Genomic DNA, 25,656 nt, shown 5'->3' with positions numbered 1-25,656 from the left:
GATGCCGAGGTCCCCGGGTAACCAGGGTAAACATCGGGTTGCTAAGCGCAGGGCCGCGCTTAGTAACCCGATGTTTACCCTGGTTACCAGTGTAAAATGTAAAAAAACAAACAGTACATACTCACCTTCGCGTCCCCCGGCGTCCGCTTCCCTGCACTGACTGAGCGCCGGCCCTAACAGCAGAGCGGTGACGTCACCGCTGTGCTGTACTTTTACTTTACGGCCGGCACTCAGTCAGTGCAGGAAGCGGACGGCGAGGGACGTGTGACAGACATCAGAAGGTGAGTATGTACTGTTTGTTTTTTTTACTTTTACGATGGTAACCAGGGTAAATATCGGGTTACTAAGCGCGGCCCTGCGCTTAGTAACCCGATATTTACCCTGGTTACCATTGTAAAACATCGCTGGCATCGTTGCTTTTGCAAACACAACGATACACGGCGATCTGATGACCAAATAAAGTTCTGAACTTTAACCAACGACCAGCGATATCACAGCAGGATCCTGATCGCTGCTGCGTGTCAAACACAACGATATCACTAGCCAGGACGCTGCAACGTCACGGATCGCTAGCGATATTGTTTAGTGTGAAGGTACCTTTTTAAGGCCTCGTAACAGCTGGAAGCACCTAGAATGAACTCTGGGCCAGAGATGTGGTGTGATGGAGGCATGGAGGACTGGACAGTGGACATGATGCAGTACAGACAGCCAGAGAGGTAAAAAGTAAAAAAAAAAACATATTACCCCACCGCTAAACTTTCCGGCTAACCCTTCTGCTCCCTGCCTATTGTATGGTCCTCCATGCCTCCATTGCATTGAATTTTTGACCAGGTGTTCTCCATAGCCTGGGGCTTCCAGCCACAAGTAGGAACTGGATCATGTGTGGTGAACCCTGGTACCAGCTCACTGCAAGAAGCCCCAACCTAGTGTGAACACCAGGTAACATGACAGAGAGGACAAGACAACAGGAAGAAAGAAACAGGAGTGGCTGGAGGATCAAGGATCTCTGTTTTCTTTTTAAACTTTTGACAGCCATCTACAGTTTAGCAAAATGATGGTGGCAGCTGGCTGCCATTATGCTCAGTTTGCGCTTAGTGAACTGCAAAAAAAATTCATATTATTCAGAATGCAGATTTTTGTAATATTTGAATAAGATTCTATTCCATTTGAATACATTCTCCCATTTATATTTATGACCTAAAATACAATTATGCCATATATACAGGAGACACAAAAAATCAGGTCAACTAATTCCAGTGTAATTTACTCTTGCTATATTGAGCCAGCTAAGGTAAAGTAACAAAATACTGATAAAGTAGTAGATAGAGTTATGACCCTATATTTTTGTGATTTGAGTGTATTTAAGACATTTTGTTTGCATTTTTTACCATTTTTGGCACTTTTGCTCTTCTTATATTTCAGTGCAGGTCATATATTTCATATATCAGGCAAAGAACCACACAAGCAACAAATTAATGAAGCAGTACAATGAGGTAGATGACAAATCATTTTATTCACATTTCATATAGTCATTCATATCTTTTGAGTTTACAAATCGTATAGAATGGACCAGCAGTTCATTGAGAGTGCGAAGCCTTGAGAAGTTATAGCCTGCAGCTTTTTGGTAAGAAGGATAATGCTGATTGCCCTCACACAAGCCTTGAGCCAATTTAGTAAAATGTCATTCAATTTTATGTCAACATTATGTTGACATTTATAACAGCAATGTATTGCAGTTTTTGATTGACTTATTTCTGACTTCTGTAAACAGATGCTACCGAATGGACAAGTGTACCACAAATCCCAATAGGATGGAGACAGAATGTATCTGTTTCTAGAAATTAAATCCTAAATATGAATTAAATTTATTTTATAGTCTTTTCTCAAGAAATGTATAATGATTGGTAACTGAAATTCAAAAGGGTTGTCCATGTGCACTGCCAATCTATGTATGTTTTATTGGACTGCCAAAAATTAGCAAGTGGAGCCCTCCGCTATTGCCGGCACAACACAATTGCAACTCTACTCATAAAGGGTACATATGATAGTAATGATCATAGGGGTCCCAGTGGCAGGAACTCCAGTGTTCACACATTTTTTTATGTATTCTTTGGACAGATGATAAGTTGGAGTTTTGGGACAACTTCTTAATGGGTTGTCCATGTAGTGCATTGGTGTGCTAGGTCCTCCATTGGAAAAGGCATCCTACAGCTGGCTAAACACTTATTACTCTAAATTAAATGGGATCTAGCTCTCTAGAAAGCAGCACAACTATTTTGGCATCTTCAGATCATAAGATTATGATCAAACTAAAATCATGCTTATCACACTCCGATCAGAATGTGAACATAGTATGACGGGATTTTCTCGGATGTGGAGAAGATGGAACTTTTCTCCATTTTCTCCATTCTGTCAGTCTGTAAAAATCGCACCACATTTGGATGTCATCCAAGTGCAGTCCAATGTTTTCCATTTTCCAAATATTACATGCAAATCATGCATGCAGCTATTTCTGCATACTGCAAAAATCGGACATGTACACGGTCCTATAGAATAACATTGGTGTTGATCCAATCTCATATCTTGTCGGATCACACTCGGACCGAAAATACGATCGTCTGCACAAGCCCTAATATTGATCTGAACCCACTTCAGTAGGCATTATGATGGTCTCTAACTGTCAATTTTAGCTTATTTCCATCTACATGAGAATATAAATTTTTAATTAAAAGTGTAAGGACTACTGGACGTTCAGGTTTTGCCTCATTTTTAAAATGTCCTACTTGTTAAAGCAAGTTTATTTTTCATATGTACAGTCAGTTTTTCTGACTTAGGTGCAACTATACATAACTAATATGAAACTTTACATCATGTAGAAAATGGAAGCGTCATATTTACAGCATTATTCCTTGGTTAAAAAAAGTACCAAACCCAAATCATATAGCAGTGACGGTCATTTTGTTGGTTGGATCCCAAAGAGTATGTAAAAAAAACCTTCAAAGTAATCCAATTTACACTGCATTGGTGATTCTAGACATATACTGTATTAGATTTTACGTGCCTCTGGTACTGGAATATTGAATAAGCTAACAAAATGGCCAACACTTACTATGTGCATTTGACTAGTGGAACTCTATGTATTACACATCATCGATAATGGTGTATCTTTTGAAAAATGGTTTGACATTCACATGACTCAGTAAAGGTAATGCCATGTTGAATATTATTGAATTATCTACAGTGAAACACCATACTAGTATCTATACCCGTACAATCCACATTAGAACAGAACATATGGTTTACATGTGAGGATTTTGCCATTGTCTTTTGTCGATGTTGATGCACACGTCTATGAAAGAACACTATTCTGAGACTGTGATTTCATTTACAATCGCAACTGACCACTTTTTACATCACGGCCCAATTCAAAGCTAAAAAAAAAAAAAGTCATGCGCACATTAGGATAATTAACAAAATCCCACCATGCAGTCCCATTGATCATGAACAGAGCTAGCTCTACACAATCAATAAGTTATTTTCTTTTTCTTGTTTCAGTAAAAGCATTTTTTCTGCCGATCCATCTTCTTTCTGGAAGACAGAAAAGAAAAAGAAATTGCATGTGGGAGTTACATATTAATAATAGAACAATCACTTAGCAATTGTTACTTTCACATCACATTCCACTATGATTAACTGAATACAATATCATTTTCATTGTTCCATTTGCATTACATCATAGTTTACTTTTAGACAAAAAATTCCAGTCATTTTACAATTTGCATTGATGAAATTCTTGAAGAACACTGGTGCACGGCCTTTAAACCTGAAGAATGGCAATCCCCCAGTGCAGTTTTCCTTTTTTTATTTCATTGAAAGATTCACTAAAAAGCACGCTGATCGCATGTTGTCCGGCAGCTGAGACTTTCGGCAATCAGCTGTAATCTCTGGTCGAATGTGGTAAAAAGTGTTCCTTTTTATTGCAGCACCACCACAGGAGTCATGAAGCATTACAAGTAGAGATGGGCGAACACGGACTTCACCAGGACTCCGAACACGGACTTCACCATGAAGTCCGTGTTAATGTTTGGGTTTTGCCCCCTGAACATTGAGTGTTTGTTGCGTTGTCATGTGTATGACAGAGCGGCAAATACTGCTTCTGATCGATGGTAAAATGAGTCAAATGATTTCACTGGGAGAATTTGACTGCGTGAATTTGAACTGTGGTGAACTCATCTCTCACCAGACAGAGCGCACCATAGTTCAGCCAGGCTGGGAACGCAGCCTCAGTGACCAGAGGTAACCTCGATGAGGTCACCACTGCTCACTGCTTGCAGCAGCTCATTCATCAGTTGCACCATTCAGGTTGAAAACCATTTATCCCCAGACATGGATTACAGTGTGGGACAGAATGTAGGACAGGTGAGGGATATTGTTGTTTTTTATTTTTATTTTCTTACAGAAGATGAGGGATTCAATGGAATTTGCGTTATGTGAGTATAACTGAGTTTGCTATTTTTAAATAATAAAAGGAAAAGTGTGCTTTGTTTCAAATAAAAGAATGTATACTTGCTGTGTCTTTATTTACAATACAATTTATAGACACTTCTCCATTACTAATCGGTGGGCTTGATGTCACCAGACAATACAAAAGTGACATCAACCCCACAAATATGATCCCCACTTGCCACCACTACAGAGAAAGTTGGAGGAGCAGGGCAAAGCGCCAGAATTGGCACATCTAATAGGTGTGCCTTTTTTGGGCAGCTCCGGGCTGGGGAGTCAATATCCATGGCCCCTTCCCAGCCTCTCGCTGTCTGCTTTAGCAAGGCTGGTATTAGGTGTCGAGTTCCTGCCTCTGCACAGGGGGAATCTCAAACCATCTCCGCTGCGGTTTCCCATTCTTCTCCAGCCACAATGGAGTCTGCTCAGCAGAGACATTGGTCCCAGTGTCTAGCTCAGGCTGATACTGGATGACTGGTTACTACTGCCCTTCCAGGCTCTGCTCTTGTAGCCAGCAATGTTCAGCAGTGAGCAGGTCTTTCTGGGACTAAGTCCTGCTTTTCCTATACTGAGCATACCCACAGGATGACCTCCCATTGGAGGTTGGGGGTCACATGCTCAGGTCCTGTTGCAGCTCCTATTGGAAGGTCTTGTACCACTTCCGCTATAAAAAGTTTGCATGGCCGCTCGGCCTTGCGCTAGTGTACATTTGAAAACATGTGTGTGTTGATGAGTGCAAGTCGTTCTTTAAACATCCCCTCTCGCGTAAGGTGGATGTCTGCTATCTAGCACCCGGCTGAGCTATCAGCATTAAACACACTTAACAGCTTCTAATTGCTGTGACCGTCAGTGCGGCGCCGTGCGCTATTAGAGAGCTTTCCTATCCCAAGTCTGGGTGGTTAGTGGCATCCGCCAGAGCGGCACAGCATGCAATCTTGTGCATTTACGTTATATTTTCAGTTACTCTGACACCCTAGTTGCGGTGTTGAGCACAAGTGGTCTGAACGTACTCTAATCCTGTGTCTTGGGATAGAGTCCTGAGACTCCTTGCTTGTGCCCTTGGTGCGGTACCGTGGCCCTGTGACGCAATAGGGTTTGCTTCCTTCACACTGGGTGAAGTTAACCCGTGTGGGTATCCACATTGTACCGCCATATAGTCCATCATTACTCAGCAGCAGGTTCCATCTCTGCACGGTAGACCCGGGCTGCGAACGCACCTATACCATTTCTCTTATAATTTGGTGCATTCCGCCAGCCCTAACAGCTGGTTGTCAAAAATAGGGGGAACCCACATCGTTTTCTTTTTAAATTATTTATTTAAATAATTAGAAAAACACCTCCATTCTTGATAACCAGTCTTGCTAACGTTGACAGCTGAGGATTGCAGCCCCCAGCTGTCGATTTGGCCAGGCTGGTTATCAAAAATACAGGGGAACCCATGCAAGTATTTTTTTTAATTATTTATTTAGAGTGCAAGCGCCGGATGATGAATACTCCTATCAGCCACTCCTGCTCTCGCTGTTATTAACAGCAGCAGGCGTAGGCTGATGGGAGGGGTAGTCTCATCAGCTTGCGCCAGTGTCCAGAGGTAAACTTTATACCTCTAATCACAACTGTCATTTGACAGTGCAGGAACCACATCTGTCCGACCGGCGGTAATGATTTTACTGCCGATCAGAAGCAGTGTTTGCCATGCTGTCATGCACATGACAACATGGCAAACGCTGGATGTTCGGGCCCCCCATTCATGTGAATGTGGTCTGTGTTTGGATCCAGGTACTGTTCTGGTACCCAAACTCAAATTTTTTTTAACTGTTCGGTCGAGCCCACCGGACCTGAATATCCAGGGGTTAGCCCACCTTAAATTAAAAGTTTTCTGTTTAAATTACTTCAGTCTTCAAGGCAGAGAGGCACTTTTTTTGGCTCCTTTATACTTTTGCTAATTAATGGTCCTCGGTAAGGGACTACCCTTTATTTGCTCTGAATGCCCTATTACATTTTTTTAAGTACCATAATACTTTTTAAATACTATGATGTATAAGTACCTCATAGGTCATGTATCTCCCTTTAATGGGGGCTCAAGCGCTGAGCCCGCATCTTTTCAGCCACATGACAGCTAATTTGATCAGCTGTCATGAGCAACTAACAGCCACAGGTGGAATCTCCAAGCGCACCTGTATAGCATGTTAAATTCCGCTGTCAAACTCTGACAGTAGCATTTAACATGATTGCGCTGGAAGAGCGTCACCAACTCTGCCAGTCACATGATCGCATGGTGCCAATGGGTTGGCATGACAACAGGTGGTCTGCAGAATATCCCTGTGCTTGTCATTGCTGATCTTGCTTGTCAATGCAGGTGATGATTTTTACTGCGCATAGCAGGACTGAAGCCCTCTATCTATAGCATAAGCGATCAGAAGATTGCAGCTTCAGGTCTCCTAAAGGCACTATTGAAGCATGTTGAAATGACCCCCATTTTGCACAATTCAAAATAAAAAAAAAAAATACACATATTTGGTAGGTATCACTGCATTCAGAAATGTTCGATCTATGAAAATGTAAAAGATTTACACCAATCGTTAACTGACATAACGAGAAAAAAGTTAATAACACAGGAATTACTTTGTTTTGTTGCTACAACATTGCAATGCAATGCAATAACAGGCGATGAAAACATCTTATCTACCCCAAATAAAAATGTCAGCTTGGTGCACAAAAAATAAGCCATCACCCAGCCCCCGGTTCATAAAAATGGAGATATTATGGTTCTCGGAAAATGGCACCATTTTTTCCAAACTTTGAATTTTTTTTACCACTAAAATAAAAAAGAACTTATATATGTTTGGTATCTTTAAACTCTTATTGACCTGAAGAATCATAATGGCAGGTCAGTTTTAGCATGTACTGTAAGTGAACATGGTTAAAAAAGGAAAAAACATATGTAGAATTGCTTTTTTGAAATTTCACTGCAGTTGAAATTTTTTTTTCCCATTAAACAGAACATTATATGGTAAAATCAATGGTGCTGTTCAAAAGTACAACTCGTCCTGCAAAAAACAAGCCCTTACATGGCCATATTGATGGAAAAATCAAAAAAGTTATGGCTCTTGGAAGAAGGGGAGCAAAACCTGAAATCCCAAGGAAGTGAAGAGGTCAAAAGAGGGTTTCTTAGGGTATGTGCGCATGATCAGTAAATGTTGCAGCGGCCAGATGTTACAGCATAGTGGATGGGATTCAGGTACGGACTGGGGCTGAAATTCAGCCCTAGCATTTGAAATCACACAGGCCCATTGTGTCCCCGTCCCCTAGCAGCAGATGGGATATATTACTAATATTATCCTACATGGAGGAAAGCAAGATTTACTACAAGACCAATATTTCTAATGATACCCGTGGCCTGCTGGGGTAAGTGATGGAGTCAGCAACTTTGTGTTCCATCACAACTCTTAACAGTATGGGTATCTTGAGATCACCGATTCTGTTAACAATGTAGCAGTCAAGGCGGCCCACAACCAGACCGGCCCTTGTGGAATTTGCCAGAATTGCCAGATGGCCAGTCCGGCCCTGATGGGATTTCAAGACATGCGGCGCGTCTTTGCAGACCACAGCATGTGAATTTCTCTTGTGGAGATGCTTAATCTTGATGCGTAACCATTGTTTTATGTTTTAATTTTGTAAATCAACAGTGCACATAAAAATAAACCAACTTTATAATATATATAATCAGAGAAATCTGCTTCTCTCTTCACCTGAACTGATCTTCCAGTTACTGAGATAGGAGATGACAGTTTGTGCTTTTAAAATTCTTTGGTGAGAGAATGAGTTTGAGGCAGACACAGGCATTCAGATGCAAGTGCTCCTGGAAGGACAGTTACACTTCTCCAATGAATCATGAGCATTCGCTGCCATCTCCTATCTCATTGGTTGGACCTGATAAAAAAGAACACATAATTCTATAAATGCATTATCCTTGAATAAAAAAGTTTTGATGCACCTTACTTTATCTGGACATCCATGATTCCGCTGGCAACACTTATCACTCCAGATTGCTGTTTACATAAAAGCATATTTCATCTCCTATTTCAGACAAGCATTGCACGGCGTATAAGACTCCTTACATTGACATGCCAGTCATGTCACTATCCACAAGGAAAAATGTTCCCCTTACATCTCCTATCTCAGTTATGTGAAAATTTATCTTCACTGAATACAGATTTTACCGTAAAAGATCAATCCAGGAAAAGAAAGAAGCAGATTTCTCTGATAACATGTCAACAAAGTTCACTATTGATTTATTAAAGCTAAAACTAAAACAATGGTTATACTTTAACCCCTTACCGACATATAACCTACTGCCACATCATATGTTGGCTCCCTGAATTTTATGTGCGCAGATGATGGCTCTGTTTTAGTTATCATCTGCCTCTGACGGCTGTAAGTGGAGCTCCATCTGCAACTTTTAACATGTTAAATGTCAGAAAAGCTATCATAACATCATATCTACCCGAATAGTGTATCAATAGAAATGTCAGCTCAGGACTAGTGTTGAGCGATACCGTCCGATACTTGAAAGTATCGGTATCGGAAAGTATCGGCCGATACCGGCAAAGTATCGGATCCAATCCGATACCGATACCCGATACCAATACAAGTCAATGGGACTCAAGTATCGGACGGTATTCCTGATGGTTCCCAGGGTCTGAAGGAGAGGAAACTCTCCTTCAGGCCCTGGGAACCATATTAATGTGTAAAAGAGAGAATTAAAATAAAAAAATATTGCTATACTCACCTCTCCGACGCAGCCTAGAGCTTACCGAGGGAACCGGCAGCGTTGTTTGCTTAAAATTCGCGCTTTTCCTTCCTTACGTGAAGTCCCGGCTTGTGATTGGTCGCGTGCCGCCCATGTGGCCGCGACGCGACCAATCACAGCAAGCCGTGACGTAATTTTAGGTCCTTCAGGATTTTAAAATTACGTTCTGGCTTGTGATTGGTCGCGTCGCGGTCACATGGGCGACGCGACCAATCACAAGCCGTGACATCACGGGAGGCTGGACACGGGTGCATTTTAAAATGCGCGCGTGTCATGCCTCCCGTGACGTCACGGCTTGTGATTGGTCGCGTCGCCCATGTGACCGCGACGCGACCAATCACAACCCAGAACGTAATTTTAAAATCCTGAAGGACCTAAAATTACGTCATGGCTTGCTGTGATTGGTCACGTCGCGGCCACATGGGCGGCACGCGACCAATCACAAGCCGGGACTTCACGTAAGGAAGGAAAAGCGCGAATTTTAAGCAAACAACGCTGCCGGTTCCCTCGGTGAGGTCCAGGCTGCGTCGGAGAGGTGAGTATAGCAATATTTTTTTATTTTAATTCTCTCTTTTACACATTAATATGGATCCCAGGGCCTGAAGGAGAGTTTCCTCTCCTTCAGACCCTGGGAACCATCAGGAATACCGTCCGATACTTGAGTCCCATTGACTTGTATTGGTATTGGGTATCGGTATCGGATTGGATCCGATACTTTGCCGGTATCGGCCGATACTTTCCGATACCGATACTTTCAAGTATTGGACGGTATCGCTCAACACTACTCAGGACACAAAAAACAAGCCCATGTACAGCTGCTATGACTGAAAATTTATAAAGTTTCTTTTCCAAAAAAATTTTTTTTCACGACTTTAAAAAAAAAAGGAATAAAGAAAGTATGCATGTTTGGTATTATCATGATTATACTGACCTGGAAAATTATTTTTACCATATAATGAACACTGTTAAAAAGAAACAAACCCAAAAAACTAATTGTGGAATTGCGCATTTTTTCCAATTTCATTGTAATTGGAATTTTTTTCTGTTTTCCAGTACATCACATAATACAATAGATGGTGTCATTCAAAATGACAGCTCGTTCTTCAAAAAGCCCTATGTCGATGGAGAAATATATAAGTTATGTCTCTTGGAAGTAGAGGACGAAAAAAAAAAGTGCAGAACTTAAAAACTACATTGTCCAGAAGGGGTTAAAGGGAATGTGTGATCAGAGAAGACCTATTACTTAAATCAGGTTTTTATGGTTAGAGATGGGAGAACCTGAACAATAAAGTTCAGTGTCCGTACCGAACACCTAGTGTTCAGACACGGACACCGAACATGGACTCACCAGGAAGTCCGTGTTGCTGTTCAGGTTCACCCCCCAAACACCGGGTGTTTGTCACGCTGTCATGTGCATGACAACGCAGCAAACAACGCTTCTGATCAGCAGTAAAATCATTACCGCCGGTCAGACAGCCACGGTTCCCAAGCTGTCAAATGACAGCGTGAGCCAGCAGCTGTGATCAGAGGTAAAAAGTTTACCTCAGGTCACTGGAGTCAGCTGATGAGACTACTACTCCCACCAGCCTATGCCTGCTGCCGCTAATAACAGTGAGATCAGGCGGCAGCTGATGGCAGTATTCATCAACCTGCTCCTATACTCTAAATTAATAATTCAAATGAAATTTTTTAAAAACGACGTGGGTTCCCCTGTATTTTTGATAACCAGGCAGGCAAAACACACAGCTGGGGGCTTCAACTGTCAGCTGTCAGCATTAGCAAAGTTGGTTGTCAAGAATAGAGGGGTCCTCATACTGTTTTTTAAAATTATTTAAATAGATAGTTTAAAAAAATGCTGTAGGGTCCCCCCCATTTTTCACAACCAGCCTCGCTAAAGCAGAAAGCTGGGAGCTGGTATTCTCAGGCTGGTAATGGGCCATGAATATTTCCCCCCCTAGGCTTCTCCCTCTTGCCCTGTAGTGGTGGCAAGTGGGGTTCATATTTGTGGGGCTGATGTCACTTTTGCATTGCCCAGTGACATCAAATCCATGGGTTATTTATGGAGAGGCGTTTATAAGACACCTATCCATTACTAATCCTATAGTTGTACTGTAAATAAAGACACAGAATTAAGTCTTTTATTTGAAATAAAAACAAAACACACTTTTTTTATTTAAAAATAACAAACACAGCTATACTCACCTTATGTCATTCCATTGAATCCTTCGTCATCTGTAAGAAAGCAAAAAATAAAAAACAACAATATTACTAACCTGTCCGACGTTCTGTCCCACACCGTAATCCATGTCTGAGGATAAATAGTTTCCAATCTGGACGGTGCCAAGATGCGACCGTCCAGGCTAAGAACCACTGATGAATGAGCGGCTGCAAGCGCAGCATCAGTGAGCAACGGCGACCTTATCAAGGTTACTGCAAGTCACTGCAAGTCACTGAGGCTACGATCTCAGCCGGGAACCCATGTCGAGTTTTTCATTCATTTATTTCCGAACAATCGCAGCCGGCGAGCCTGTTATTAGTGGCAGCATGTGTCGGATGATGGGGTTAACATTCCCAAAAGCCACCACCTTCTGTCGTTCGGACTTTAATATAATGCTCATCATTCTCCTCTGTTTGCCGGCAGAGAAGGAGAGAATGATGAAAGCCGGTTACAGCACCTGCCACTGGGGAACAGCGCTAAAGTAGCGCTTCTTCCCCGGCAGCCGTCCATGTCACACGGAGTACATCAATGTGTGCTCTCCGTGTGCATGTGTGCAGGATGTTTTGCTGTCCCTGCTGATAGGAAAAAACGGACATGTCAGCGTGTTTTGCCCACGGACACACGATCCGTGGAAACACACTTACATGTGCACAGACCCATTCATTTGAATGGGTCTACGTGTGTACGTGTCTCCAGTATGTGTGGGAACTGTCACCACATGTACCGGAGACATGGACGTGTGAAAGGGGCCTTAAAGGGAATCTGTCAACAGGTTTTTGCAACATGATGCAGGGACTGATATCCTGATTGCAGTAATGTGTCACTTACTGGGGTGTAATGTCGATAAAATCTACCAGGTCTCTAATTGCTGAACCCGGTAAAACCCTGCCCCACACCACTGGTTTTCATCAAGCTGCTAATAAATGGTAGAGGTGGGATTATACAGATTAGCTGGACTGCCTAGCATGTGACACCTTGCCCTGCAGTGATAATCTCCTGCTGATAAAACACAGTTTGTATTGAAACTGCAAGGTGCTGGGTAAGAGATACATGGATGGAATCATGCTCTCTGCTCCTAAATTATGCTGTTCTCAGATTAAATATTAAAAAACTGCTGACAGATTCCCTTTAAAATCCATTCTCCACTGATGGTAAGATTAATGAAGGTACTCTCAGAGGAAGGCATTATTAGGCACACGTTGCGGATTCTCTGTGGATCCGCAGCGCTTTTTGCGGTGCAGAAACGCTGCAGACCCCCAACTGATTTACAGTACAATGTAAATCAATGAGAAAAAAAGCTGTGCACACTTTGCGGAAAATCCACTGCGGAAACGCTGCGGTTTAAAAGAAGTAGCATGTCACTTCTTTTTTGAAGATCTGCAGCGTTTTTGTACCCACTCCATTATAGAAATCCGCAGGGGTAAAAACCGCAGCAAATCCGCAAAAAAACCGCAGCAAAAACGCACAATAAACGCTGCAGATCCGCACAAAAAAACGCAGAATCCACACCAAAAATTCCTAAGGCTAATCCGGAACGTGTGCACATAGCCATAGGAGAAAAATTTCTACCTAACTATACATAGCAATCAGACTAGCTATCTGGATCAATGCCTCATCACATAACAATAACATCGCCCCTAAGCCTTTGCTTTTCCAAACTGAATAACTCCAAGTTCAATAACATATCTTGGTATTACTGTCCACTAGGGTTGAGCGAAACGGATCGGTCATTTTCATAAGTCGCCGACTTTTGGCAAAGTCGGGTTTCATGAAACCCGACCCGATCCCGGCGTGGGATAGGCCATGTGGTACACGATCTTCGCGCCAAAGTCACGTTTCATATGAAACTTAAAGCGCCATTTTTCAGCCAATGAAGGTGCACGCAGAGTGTGGGCAGCGTGATGACATAGGTCCTGGTCCCCACCATCTTAGAGAAGGGCATGGCAGTGATTGGCTTGCTTTCTGCGGCGTCACAGGGGCTATAAAGGGGCGTTCCCGCCGACCGCCTTCTTACTGCTGCTGATCTGAGCGTAGGGAGAGGATGCTGTCGCTTTGTCAGAATCAGGGATAGCATTAGGCAGGGTAAATTGACCCCAAAACCGCTTGTGCCTTTAGCGATTTCCACTGTCCAACACCACCTTTTCTTTGCAGGGACAGTGGAGGCTAGATTTCTCTTCATCAGCTCTGTAGGTTATAAGGCTCCCTGATAGCTGCGTTGCTGTGTGTACGCCGCTGTGCAAAGCAACTGCTTTTTTCAAAGCACAAATCCTGTTGCTCCTTCCTTTCTGCACAGCTATCTTGTTTGTTTGTCCACACTTTTGACTTTTGTGTGCAGCAGTCCTTTTTATTGCTGCCTGCCACACTTTTCTGAGATTACTGTAGGGAGATAGTAATTGTAGTACTAGTCTATTTTTTTTTTCTTGCTATATCTCTTCAAGCCACTTTCTGCCACAGAAAACCTACTGTATAACAGTGTGCCTGATTTCTTCCTAATTCTCCCATAAAACAAAAAAAAAGTGGGAGATTAAGACTGGCAAATCTGCATTAGTGCCAGTCCTGTGTGTGGCATCTGTCTTTTTTTTTTCTGACACAGAAAACCTACTGTATAACAGTGTGCCTGATTTCTTCCTAATTCTCCCATAAAACAAAAAAAAGTGGGAGATTAAGACTGGCAAATCTGCATTAGTGCCAGTCCTGTGTGTGGCATCTGTCTTTTTTTTCTGCCCCAGAAAACCTACTGTGTAGCAGTGGGCCTGATATCTTCACAATTCTCCCAGGAAAAAAAATAAAAGAGGGAGATTAAGACTGGCAAATCTGCATTAGTGCCAGTCCTGTGTGTGGCTTCTGTCTTTTTTTTCTGCCACAGAAAACCTACTGTATAACAGTGTGCCTGATTTCTTCCTAATTCTCCCATAAAACAAAAAAAAGTGGGAGATTAAGACTGGCAAATCTGCATTAGTGCCAGTCCTGTGTGTGGCATCTGTCTTTTTTTTTCTGCCACAGAAAACCTACTGTGTAACAGCGTGCCTGATTTCTTCCTAATTCTCCCATAAAACAAAAAAAAAGTGGGAGATTAAGACTGGCACATCTGCATTAGTGCCAGTCCTGTGTGTGTGTGGCATCTGTCTTTTTTTTTCTGCCACAGAAAACCTACTGCATAACAGTGTGCCTGATTTCTTCCTAATTCTCCCATAAAACAAAAAAAAAGTGGGAGATTAAGACTGGCAAATCTGCATTAGTGCCAGTCCTGTGTGTGGCATCTTTTTTTTTTTTTCTGCCACAGAAAACCTGCTGTGTAGCAGTGGGCCTGATTTCTTCACAATTCTCCCATAAAAAAAAAAAAAAAGTGGGATATTAAGACTGGCAAATCTGCATTAGTGCCAGTCCTGTGTGTGGCTTCTATTTTTTCTGCCACAGAAAACCTACTGTATAACAGTGTGCCTGATTTCTTCCTCATTCTCCCATAAAACAAAAAAAAAATTGGGAGATTAAGACTGGCAAATCTGCAGTAGTGTCAGTCCTGTGTGTGGCATCTGTCTTTTTTTTCTGCCACAGAAAACCTACTGTGTAGCAGTGGGCCTGATTTCTTCACAATTCTCCCAGAAAAAAAAAAAAAGTGGGAGATTAAGATTGGCAAATCTGCATTAGTGCCAGTCCTGTGTGTGGCATTTATTTTTTTTTCTGCCACAGAAAACCTACTGTGTAACAGTGGGCCAGATTAAATCACTTGTCTCACATATCCCCCCAAAAAATTAAAATAAAGGGAGAATAATCTTGCCAAACCTGTGCATGTGTGCGAGTGCTGTCTGTGGTATCTGTCAGTCATTTTGTGCCACAGGAACTATACCGTGATATAGTGGGCCTGATTCAATCCCTTGTCTCCCATATCAAAAAAAAGAGGGACATTTCTATTGCCAGTGTGTGCATCTGCGTCAGTCCGGCTAGTGCCATATCTGCCAGCCTCTTTCTGCTAATCAAACTGTGTATTGTGTAATACAGTGGGCCTGATTTTTCCCTGCATTCTCCCACACATAAAGAGGGACATTTGTATTTCCAGTGTTTTTATCTGCGTCACTCCTGTTAGTACCATATCTGCCAGCCTCTTTCTGCTAATCAAACTGTGTTGTGTAATACAGTGGGCCTGATTTTTCCCTGCATTCTCCCACACATAAAGAGGGACATTTCTATTGGCAGAGTTTTGATCTGCGTCACTCCTGTTAGTGCCATATCTGCCAGCCTCTTTCTGCTAATCAAACTGTGTTGTTGTGTAATACAGTGGGCCTGATTTTTCCCTGGATTCTCCCACACATAAAGAGGGACATTTCTATTGCCAGTGTGTGCATCTGCGTCACTCCTGTTACTGCCATATCTGCCAGCCTCTTTCTGCCAATCAAACTGTGTTGTTGTGTAATACAGTGGCCCTGATTTTTCACTGCATTCTCCCACACACAAAGAGGGACATTTCTATTGCCAGTGTTTTTATCTGCGTCACTCCTGTTAGTGCCATATCTGCCAGCCTCTTTCTGCCAATCAAACTGTCTAGTGTAATACAGTGGGCCTCATTTTTCACTGCATTCTCCCACACATAAAAAAGGGAGATTTACATTCCCAACAAGTTCACGCACACATTGTACCTGGTTTTACAGGACCACATAACGGTTGTTCGTTTGGTAACATTTTTCCAAGAATGAGGAAGTTTGGTGGAAGAGGTCGTGGCCTTGGGCGGTCATTGGCAGCTGGTAATGATGGTAGTGGTGGTGGTCGTGGAGCATCAGGTGGTCGTGGGAAAAGCAGTATAGCCCCTAAGTCTCGAGTTGTTGAGCCAGCATCATCGTCTGGCTGCACAAGGCCTCGAAGGCTCCCTTTTCTGGGAGTAGGAAAACCGCTTTTGAAGCCGGAGCAGCAGGAACAAGTATTGGCTTTTATTGCTGACTCTGCCTCTAGCTCTTTCGCCTCCTCCTCGGAAAGTGCCAAATGTCAGAGCAGTGCGTCGTCAGTGGATGCTCCCGGTCAGGAACAAGTCGCTTCCTTGTGTCCTTCACCCAGAACAACAGTGAAGGATGCGTCAGGCGACACAACTGGTTACTCCATGGAGCTCTTTACACATACCGTGCCTGGGTTAGAAAGGGAAATTGTTAACAGGCCATGCCCATTACAAGATGAATCGGACATGGAGTGCACAGATGCACAGCCACAGCCAGATTATTATGCTGTTCCTTTGACTCAGATCAGAACATTACCCTCGCAGTGTACTGATCCAGAATCTGATCCCGATGAGACTATGGAGCCCCGTCACGAGCGCTATAGCACCGGCTTACACGGTGACCCAGAGGAAGGTGTACAGAACATAGAAGAGGAGGTCATAGATAACCCTGTTGTTGACCCCGATTGGCAGCCATTGGGGGAACAGGGTGCAGGCGGCAGGAGCTCTGAAGCGGAGGAGGAGGAGCTGCAGCAGGCATCAACATCGCAACAGGTTCCATCTGGCAGGCCTGTATCTGGCCAAAAACGTGTGGCAAAACCAAAACCAGTTGTAGGACAGCGTGGCCATCAGGTTAAAGTAGCTCAGTGTTCAATGCCTGAAAAGGTATCCGATAGGAAGAGTGCAGTCTGGAATTTTTTTAACCAAGATCCCAATGATCAGCGCAAAGTCATCTGTAAGAAATGCTCAAGGACCTTCAGCAGAGGTCAGAATGTTAAAAATTTAAATACAAGTTGCATGCATCGACATTTAAGCACCATGCACTTGCAAGCCTGGACACACTACCAAACGTCCCTTAATGTTGTAGCTCCCTCTCACAATGAAGCTAATCAGCAAGGCAACATCCCTTCCCTCACTGTAAGCCCACCGTTTACCACACCACCTGCAGGTAATGTTGCGGTTTCATCGCAAGGCCAAAGCAGTCAGGGAATCACCAGGTTCGTGGTAGGAAAAACTGTATGTAGGGCACCATCAAGAATACCATCACCAACCCTCTCTCAGTCACCCATGTCCACCGGCACCCCCGCTAGTTCCACGGTATGCAGCTCTCCAGTCCAGCTCACCCTACATGAGACTCTCGTTAGGAAAAGGAAGTACTCATCCTCGCATCCGCGTACACGGGGTTTTAACGCCCACATTGCTAGACTAATCTCATTAGAGATGATGCCCTACCGTTTAGTTGAGACCGAATCTTTCAAAGCCCTGATGGACTACACTGTACCACGCTACGAGCTACCCAGTCGACACTTCTTTTCGAGAAAAGCCATCCCAGCCCTCCACCAGCATGTAAAAGACCGCATTGTCCATGCGCTCAGGCTATCTGTGAGTAGAAAGGTGCACCTGACAACAGATGCATGGACCAGTAGGCATGGCCAGGGGCGTTACGTCTCCATCATGGCACACTGGGTTAATGTGGTGGATGCAGGGTCCACAGGGGACAGTAATATTGGGACAGTTCTGCCTAGCCCACGGTCTAGGAAACAGTTAGCTGTAGGCATTCGTCCCCCCTCCTCCTCCTCGTCCTCCAGCAGAAGCGAGAGCTCGTCCACAGACCGCAGTCGCACGACCACTCCATCCGCAGCTGCCACTGTTGCACACGAGGTGTCCAATTATGGAACAGCTAGTGGCAAGCTTCAGCAGGCTGTATTGGCAATGAAGTGTTTGGGCGACAACAGACACACCGCGGAAGTTCTGTCCGAGTTCTTGCAGCAAGAAACTCGGTCATGGCTGGGCACTTTACATGTTGAGGCAGGCAAGGTAGTGAGTGATAACGGAAGGAATTTTATGGCTGCCATAGCCCTTTCCCAACTGAAACACATTCCTTGCCTGGCTCACACCTTAAACCTGGTGGTGCAGTGCTTCCTGAAAAGTTATCCGGGGTTACCCGACCTGATGCTGAAAGTGCGCAGACTTTGCTCTCACATCCGCCGTTCGCCCGTTCACTCCAGCCATATGCAGAACCATCAGCGGTCTTTGAACCTTCCCCAGCATTGCCTAATCATCGACGTTGCAACAAGGTGGAACTCCACACTGCACATTCTTCATAGAGTGTGCGAACAGAGGCGTGCTGTTATGTATTTGTGGGAGGATACACATACAGGGGCCCTGTCCTACATTTACACCAGTAAATACTTTGCGCAAAATTACAATGTCTGAAAGTCAGCATAGGAGCACACCCCTGTACCTAAGTATGCCACCCTTTTTTTGGGGGGGGGTTGGTTTTTTTTTGGGAGAAATTAACATCTAGTTTGTTTTTGGGAGTACTTACTGTGTCAGACACACCTTCCAATTGTCCTCCACTGACCACACCAATGCTGCCTGTGTACCCCTGTTACCAATTTAAAACTGCATAGAGCCTATTTTATTATTTTAGGCCTAGGAAGTCTGTCTGCGGTCCCTCCTTCCAATTGTCCTCCACTGACCACACCAATGTTGCCTGTGTACCCCTGTTACCAATTTAAAACTGCATAGAGCCTATTTTATTATTTTAGGCCTAGGAAGTCTGTCTGCGGTCCCTCCTTCCAATTGTCCTCCACTGACCACACCAATGCTGCCTGTGTACCCCTGTTACCAATTTAAAACTGCATAGAGCCTATTTTATTATTTTAGGCCTAGGAAGTCTGTCTGCGGTCCCTCCTTCCAATTGTCCTCCACTGACCACACCAATGCTGCCTGTGTACCCCTGTTACCAATTTAAAACTGCATAGAGCCTATTTTATTATTTTAGGCCTAGGAAGTCTGTCTGCGGTCCCTCCTTCCAATTGTCCTCCACTGACCACACCAATGCTGCCTGTGTACCCCTGTTACCAATTTAAAACTGCATAGAGCCTATTTTATTATTTTAGGCATAGGAAGTCTGTCTGTGGTCCCTCCTTCCAATTGTCCTCCACTGACCACACCAATGCTGCCTGTGTACCCCTGTTGCCAAATTTAAGCTGCATAGAGCCTATTTTATTATTTTAGGCCTAGGAAGTCTGTCTGCGGTCCCTCCTTCCAATTGTCCTCCACTGACCACACCAATGCTGCCTGTGTACCCCTGTTACCAATTTAAAACTGCATAGAGCCTATTTTATTATTTTAGGCCTAGGAAGTCTGTCTGCGGTCCCTCCTTCCAATTGTCCTCCACTGACCACACCAATGCTGCCTGTGTACCCCTGTAACCAATTTAAAACTGCATAAAGCCAAATTTTTTAGTTAACACATACTACCTTTGTCTGTCTGCGCCACTAAATTACGCTGTCCTCCACTGAAAAAGCTGAGCTTCAACCTTCAGGCTCTCATTAAGTATTTTTAAATGTAACACTGCAATTGCCCTACTACTTGGGTTGGGGCCTAGTAACGGTGTCTGCCACTCCTTGGTGTTCTCCTCCTCCTTGGTGTTCTCCTCCAGGTTTCCTTGTCTGAGCTTCAACCTTCTGGCTCTCATTAAGTATTTTTAACTGTAACACTTTTGTTGCCCTACTACTTGGGTTGGGGCCTAGTAACAGTGTCTGCCGCTCCTTGGTGTTCTCCTCCTCCTTGGTGTTCTCCTCCAGGTTTCCTTGTCTGAGCTTCAACCTTCAGGCTCTCATTAAGTATTTTTAAATGTAACACTGCAATTGCCCTACTACTTGGGTTGGGGCCTAGTAACGGTGTCTGCCACTCCTTGGTGTTCTCCTACTCCTTGGTGTTCTCCTCCAGGTTTCCTTGTCTGAGCTTCAACCTTCTGGCTCTCATTAAGTATTTTTAACTGTAACACTTTTGTTGCCCTACAACTTGGTTTGGGGCCTAGTAACGGTGTCTGCCGCTCCTTGGTGTTCTCCTCCTCCTTGGTGTTCTCCTCCAGGTTTCCTTGTCTGAGCTTCAACCTTCAGGCTCTCATTAAGTATTTTTAAATGTAACACTGCAGTTGCCCAACTACTTGGGTTGGGGCCTAGTAACGGTGTCTGCCGCTGCTTGGTGTTCTCCTCCACTGAACAAAGCAGTGCCGCCTGTTTCCTACTGTTAGCAATTTAGAACTGCATTTAGCCTAGTTACTTATTTGGCCCTACTCACTGTGTCAGCCTCTCATTACAGTTGTCCTCCACTGAACAAAGCAATGCCGCCTGGTTAGTCCTGTTACCAATTTTGAACTGCATTTAGGCCAGTTTATTATTTGGGCCTAGATCTGTGTTTCCTCCTCATCCTGCCCATTGCCCAGTCACTGCTAGATTAGCCCACTGGTACATTGACCCAGACCACTACATTCCCAGTGCACTCTACACAGCCTGAATCTGACCCTGCTGAAAGTATGGTTCCTCTTCCCGCACACTATACCACCTTACACGGGGACAAAGAGGAAGGTGCAGGTGAAAGTGCAGGTTCCTTCATCAGGTGGGGGGCCCACTCGTTGGCGACGTCAGTGGCACAGGGCCCCTCATAGTACACAAAAGTGTCGCTGCCGGTTGGAGGCGCCCCCGCCGTGCAAACACACCGCCGTACTGTGAGGGGCCCTGTGCCAGTGCCAATGTGAATGAGTGGGACCCCCTGCTTGCTCAGGATCACAGCACTTGCAACGTTGCAATACTTACCTCTAACTGCTCCACCGCCGTGACGTAGTCCACGTTTCCTGGGCCCACTAAAACTTGAACCAGCCCTACCCCCCACAACTTTAGCCAAATGACCCCCCAATTTTCAATGGCTACCTATTATTGTAAGGTAAATTAAGATTGACAAGCTTAAGTAACAAGAATAAATGTTTTTGGCATTAAAATGGGCACTGTAGGTGTTTTCCTGGCCTCCACTCACTGCCGACTATGCTTTCCCATTGACTTGCATTGGGTTTCGTGTTTCGGCCGAACAACGACCCCAACTTTTCAAGAAGATTGGCCGATTTCACTCGACTCGACTTTTGACAAAGTCAGGTTTAGCAAAACCCGACTCGACCCCAAAAAAGTAAAAGTCGCTCAACCCTACTGTCCACCCATTCCCTTGAAGAAGTTGTTCACTACAATGTATAGTGGGCAGATCAATTTAAACATTGCTAATAAGGTTTGCTTCAAATACCTTGCATTTCCAAATGTGCCTGTGAGCAGTTCTATTGCTGTCCACTCATCCCAACCACGTGACCCACAGCTGCAGCTGCGTCTGTTGTCCGGTGATGTCACATCAACTTCCGAAACTGGAAGCTGACCCGGCATCACCAAATTTAGTACATAATTGTACAATTTATTTCCTCTGCCTAAAGGCTCCTTTTCACTTGCGAAAAATACGTGTGAGTCTCGCAGGTTAAAACCAAGCTCTGGCGCCGGTACTCCAGAGCGGAGCGTGCGGCTGCATAGCAATACATGGAGCTGCACGCTCCACTCCCAAGTGCCGGCGCCAGAGCTTGGGTTTAACATGCGAGACTCGGACATATTTGTCACAAGTGAAAAGGAGCCCTAAGTCCATACATTTATCTACATTGAATTTCAATTGCCATTTCTAAACCCAAACACCCAACTTATAAAAATGCTTCTGTAATAGTAAATGATTCATTATTCTGCAACGTTTGATGTCATCTGCAGAAATTGAAATTCTCCTCTGTATGCACTCTACAAGGTCATTAAAAAGAAAGGGGCCCAATACTGACCCCTGTGACACCCCACTGCTAACTGTGACCAAATCCGAGTGGGATTTTCTTATCTAAATACTGTAGAAAAAGGAGATTGATCTTTCCCTCATCATTTTCCACCATTTCGCCCAGACTTTAAGGGGGCCAAGACTATAATTTTTTGAGTTTCATACTGTTTATGTAGTTGAAGAATATTTTTACTTTCTTCGACAATGAGACTCTCTGTCTTAGTCTTTGCTGCCTTGATTTGCTTTTAACCCAATTTTTTTTTCTATAATTATTTAATGCTTTGTCACTAATCTCTTTAATTCTCTAAATGGTTTCTTTTTGTCATTTATTGTGCACCTTACAGCTCTATTTAGACATAGTGGTTTCCTCCTATTTCTAGCTTGTTTATTCCCATGGGTTATATATTGTGCACAGGTCCTATTCAGAATGCTTATAAAATTGTCCTATTTGCTTTGTGTACTTTTATTACTCAGGACATTGTCCCAGTTCATAGCACTAAGATCATCTCTCAGCCATTGAAAATTTACCTTCATGAAGTTTAGTGTCCTTGTAACCCCTCTACTATACATATTATTTAAGGATACATGGAAACATATTACAGTTATATGAAAAAGTTTGGGCACCCCTATTAATCGTAAGCTTAATGTTTTATAAAAATTGTTTTTTTTTTGCAACAGCTATTTCAGTTTCATATATCTAATAACTGTTGGACACAGTAATGTTTCTGCCTTGAAATGAGGTTTATTGTACTAACAGAAAATGTGCAATCTGCATTCAAACAAAATTTGACAGGTGCATAAGTATGGGCACCTCACCAGAAAAGTGACATTAATATTTAGTAGATCCTCCTTTTGCAAAAATAACAGCCTCTAGTCACTTACTGTAGCTTTTACTGAGTTCCTGGATGCTGGATGAAGGTATATTTGAATTTGCAATAGGCAAGCAGCTTGGTGTAATGAAATCAATTGTGGGAGCAATAATAAGAAAATGGAAGACATACAAGACCACTGATAATCTCCCTCGATCTGGGGCTCCACGCAAGATCTCACCCCATGGGGTCAAAATAATCACAAGAACAGTGAGTAAAAATCCCAGAACCACACAGGGGGACCGAGTGAATGACCTGCATAGAACTGGGACCATCATAACAAAGCCTACCATCAGTAACGCACTACGCCGCCAAGGACTCAGATCCTGCAGTGCCAGACGTGTACTGTTATGACCCCAATGGCAGAGGGTCTCTGCAATAAATACCAAGTCTGCAAACACAAAAACCAGCTCATAGGGCAGTGGTAACTGGGCTGACCGTATAGCTAATCCTAGCACCACAAATAGCAGCAGCCGGGGAACGTGCCTACGTTGGTTCTAGACGTCTCGCGCCAGCCGGAGAACTAACTAACCCTAAAAGGGAAAAGATAGACCTTTCTTGCCTCCAGAGAAAAGACCCCAAAAGTTGGATACAAGCCCCCAACAAATAATAACGGTGAGGTAAGAAGAAAAGACAAACGTAAGAATGAACTAGGTATTTAGCAAAGAGAGGCCCACTGACTAATAGCAGAATATAGTAAGATGACTTATACGGTCAGCAAAAACCCTATCAAAAATATCCAGGCTGGATATTCAAGAACCCCCGAACCGTCTAACGGCCCGGGGGGAGAATACTAGCCCCCTAGAGCTTCCAGCAAAATCAGGAATCACATTTAGTACAAGCTGGACAAAAAATAAGAGCAATACAAATAACCAAAAAACAAGGAAGCAGGACTTAGCTTAATTTTGCATGAACCAGGACCAGCAGACAGGAGCAAACAGAAAGGACTGATTACAACGATGCCAGGCACCAGACTAAGAATTCAGGAAGTTCATATAGCAACACCCCTGGACTAACGACCCAGGTGGGTGCCAAACTAGGGAAAGACAATCTCAGAGTCATACCACTAGTGACCACAAGAGGGAGCCAAAAAAGTCTAATTCACAACAGTACCCCCCCTTTAAGGAGGGGTCACCGAACCCTCACCAAGACCACCAGGGCGATCAGGATGAGCAGCGTGAAAGGCACGAACTAAATCGGCCGCATGCACATCAGAGGCAACCACCCAGGAATTATCCTCCTGACCATAGCCCTTCCACTTGACCAGATACTGAAGCTTCCGTCTGGAGAGACGAGAATCCAAGATTTTCTCCACCACGTACTCCAACTCGCCCTCAACCAACACCGGAGCAGGAGGCTCAACAGAAGGAACCACAGGTACAACGTACCGCCGCAACAAAGACCTATGGAACACGTTGTGAATGGCAAACGACACCGGAAGATCCAAGCGAAAGGACACAGGATTAAGGATTTCCAATATCTTGTAAGGACCGATGAAGCAAGGCTTGAATTTAGGAGAGGAGACCTTCATAGGAACAAATCGAGAAGACAGCCATACCAAATCCTCAACACGAAGTCGGGGACCCACACCGCGGCGGCGGTTGGCAAAACGCTGAGCCTTCTCCTGTGACAACTTCAAGTTGTCCACCACATGATTCCAAATCTGCTGCAACCTATCCACCACAGAATCTACCCCAGGACAGTCAGAAGGCTCCACATGTCCCGAGGAAAAACGAGGATGGAAACCAGAGTTGCAGAAAAATGGCGAGACCAAAGTAGCGGAACTAGCCCGATTATTAAGGGCAAACTCAGCCAATGGCAAGAAGGTCACCCAATCATCCTGATCCGCAGAAACAAAACACCTCAAATAAGCCTCCAAAGTTTGATTAGTTCGCTCCGTTTGTCCATTAGTCTGAGGATGAAAGGCAGACAAAAATGACAAATCAATGCCCATCTTAGCACAAAAGGATCGCCAGAACCTGGAAACAAACTGGGATCCTCTGTCAGACACGATATTCTCAGGAATGCCGTGTAACCGAACCACATTCTGAAAGAACAAAGGAACCAGATCGGAAGAGGAAGGCAGCTTAGGCAAAGATACCAAATGGACCATCTTGGAAAAGCGATCACATACCACCCAGATGACAGACATGCCCTGAGACACCGGAAGATCTGAAATGAAATCCATGGAAATGTGTGTCCAAGGCCTCTTCGGGACAGGCAAGGGCAAGAGCAACCCGCTGGCACGAGAACAGCAAGGCTTAGCTCGAGCACAAGTCCCACAGGACTGCACAAATGACCGCACATCCCGCGACAAGGAAGGCCACCAAAAGGACCTAGCCACCAAATCTCTGGTGCCAAAAATTCCCGGATGCCCTGCCAACACCGAGGAATGAACCTCGGAAATGACTCTGCTGGTCCATTTAACAGGAACAAACAGTCTGTCAGGTGGACAAGAGTCAGGTCTACCAGCCTGAAATCTCTGCAACACACGTCGCAAATCCGGAGAAATGGCTGACAAGATTACTCCCTCTTTAAGAATACCAACTGGTTCTGCGACTCCAGGAGAGTCAGGCACAAAGGTCCTTGACAGAGCATCAGCCTTCACATTCTTTGAACCTGGTAAATACGAGACCACAAAGTCAAAACGGGAGAAAAACAATGACCAACGGGCCTGTCTAGGATTCAGGCGTTTAGC

General features: G+C 44.1%; 2 protein-coding genes across 5 annotated transcripts in view; one reads left to right on the top strand and one right to left on the bottom strand.

The window, feature by feature from the left end:
* SYNDIG1 (synapse differentiation inducing 1) overlaps nucleotides 1–25,656 on the bottom strand; it is a 475,803-nt gene that overhangs the window by 20,483 nt on the left and 429,664 nt on the right. Inside the window, exon 4 of one of the 4 annotated variants that reach the window (XM_077282845.1) lies at nucleotides 3,483–3,588. The exons of 2 other annotated variants lie outside the window; for them this stretch is intronic. In XM_077282845.1, the coding sequence (XP_077138960.1) occupies nucleotides 3,517–3,588 (72 nt within the window). In that variant the 3' untranslated portion in view covers nucleotides 3,483–3,516. Of the gene's footprint in view, nucleotides 1–1,500; nucleotides 3,589–25,656 lie in introns of those variants that run through there. One more of the 4 variants, XM_077282844.1, reaches the window with a different exon arrangement.
* The window catches only part of LOC143808917 (uncharacterized), a 71,799-nt gene continuing 60,093 nt past the window's right edge, over nucleotides 13,951–25,656 (top strand). Inside the window, exons 1-2 of the mRNA XM_077292096.1 lie at nucleotides 13,951–14,414; nucleotides 14,693–16,939. Of these exons, the coding sequence (XP_077148211.1) occupies nucleotides 16,216–16,939 (724 nt within the window). The 5' untranslated portion in view covers nucleotides 13,951–14,414; nucleotides 14,693–16,215. The remainder of the gene's footprint in view (nucleotides 14,415–14,692; nucleotides 16,940–25,656) is intronic.

This window comes from Ranitomeya variabilis, chromosome 2 (assembly GCF_051348905.1).
Source record: "Ranitomeya variabilis isolate aRanVar5 chromosome 2, aRanVar5.hap1, whole genome shotgun sequence".
Lineage (NCBI taxonomy): Eukaryota > Metazoa > Chordata > Amphibia > Anura > Dendrobatidae > Ranitomeya > Ranitomeya variabilis.
The sequence above is the reverse complement of the archived record's forward strand: the minus strand, read 5'-3'. Positions and strand labels throughout refer to the sequence as shown.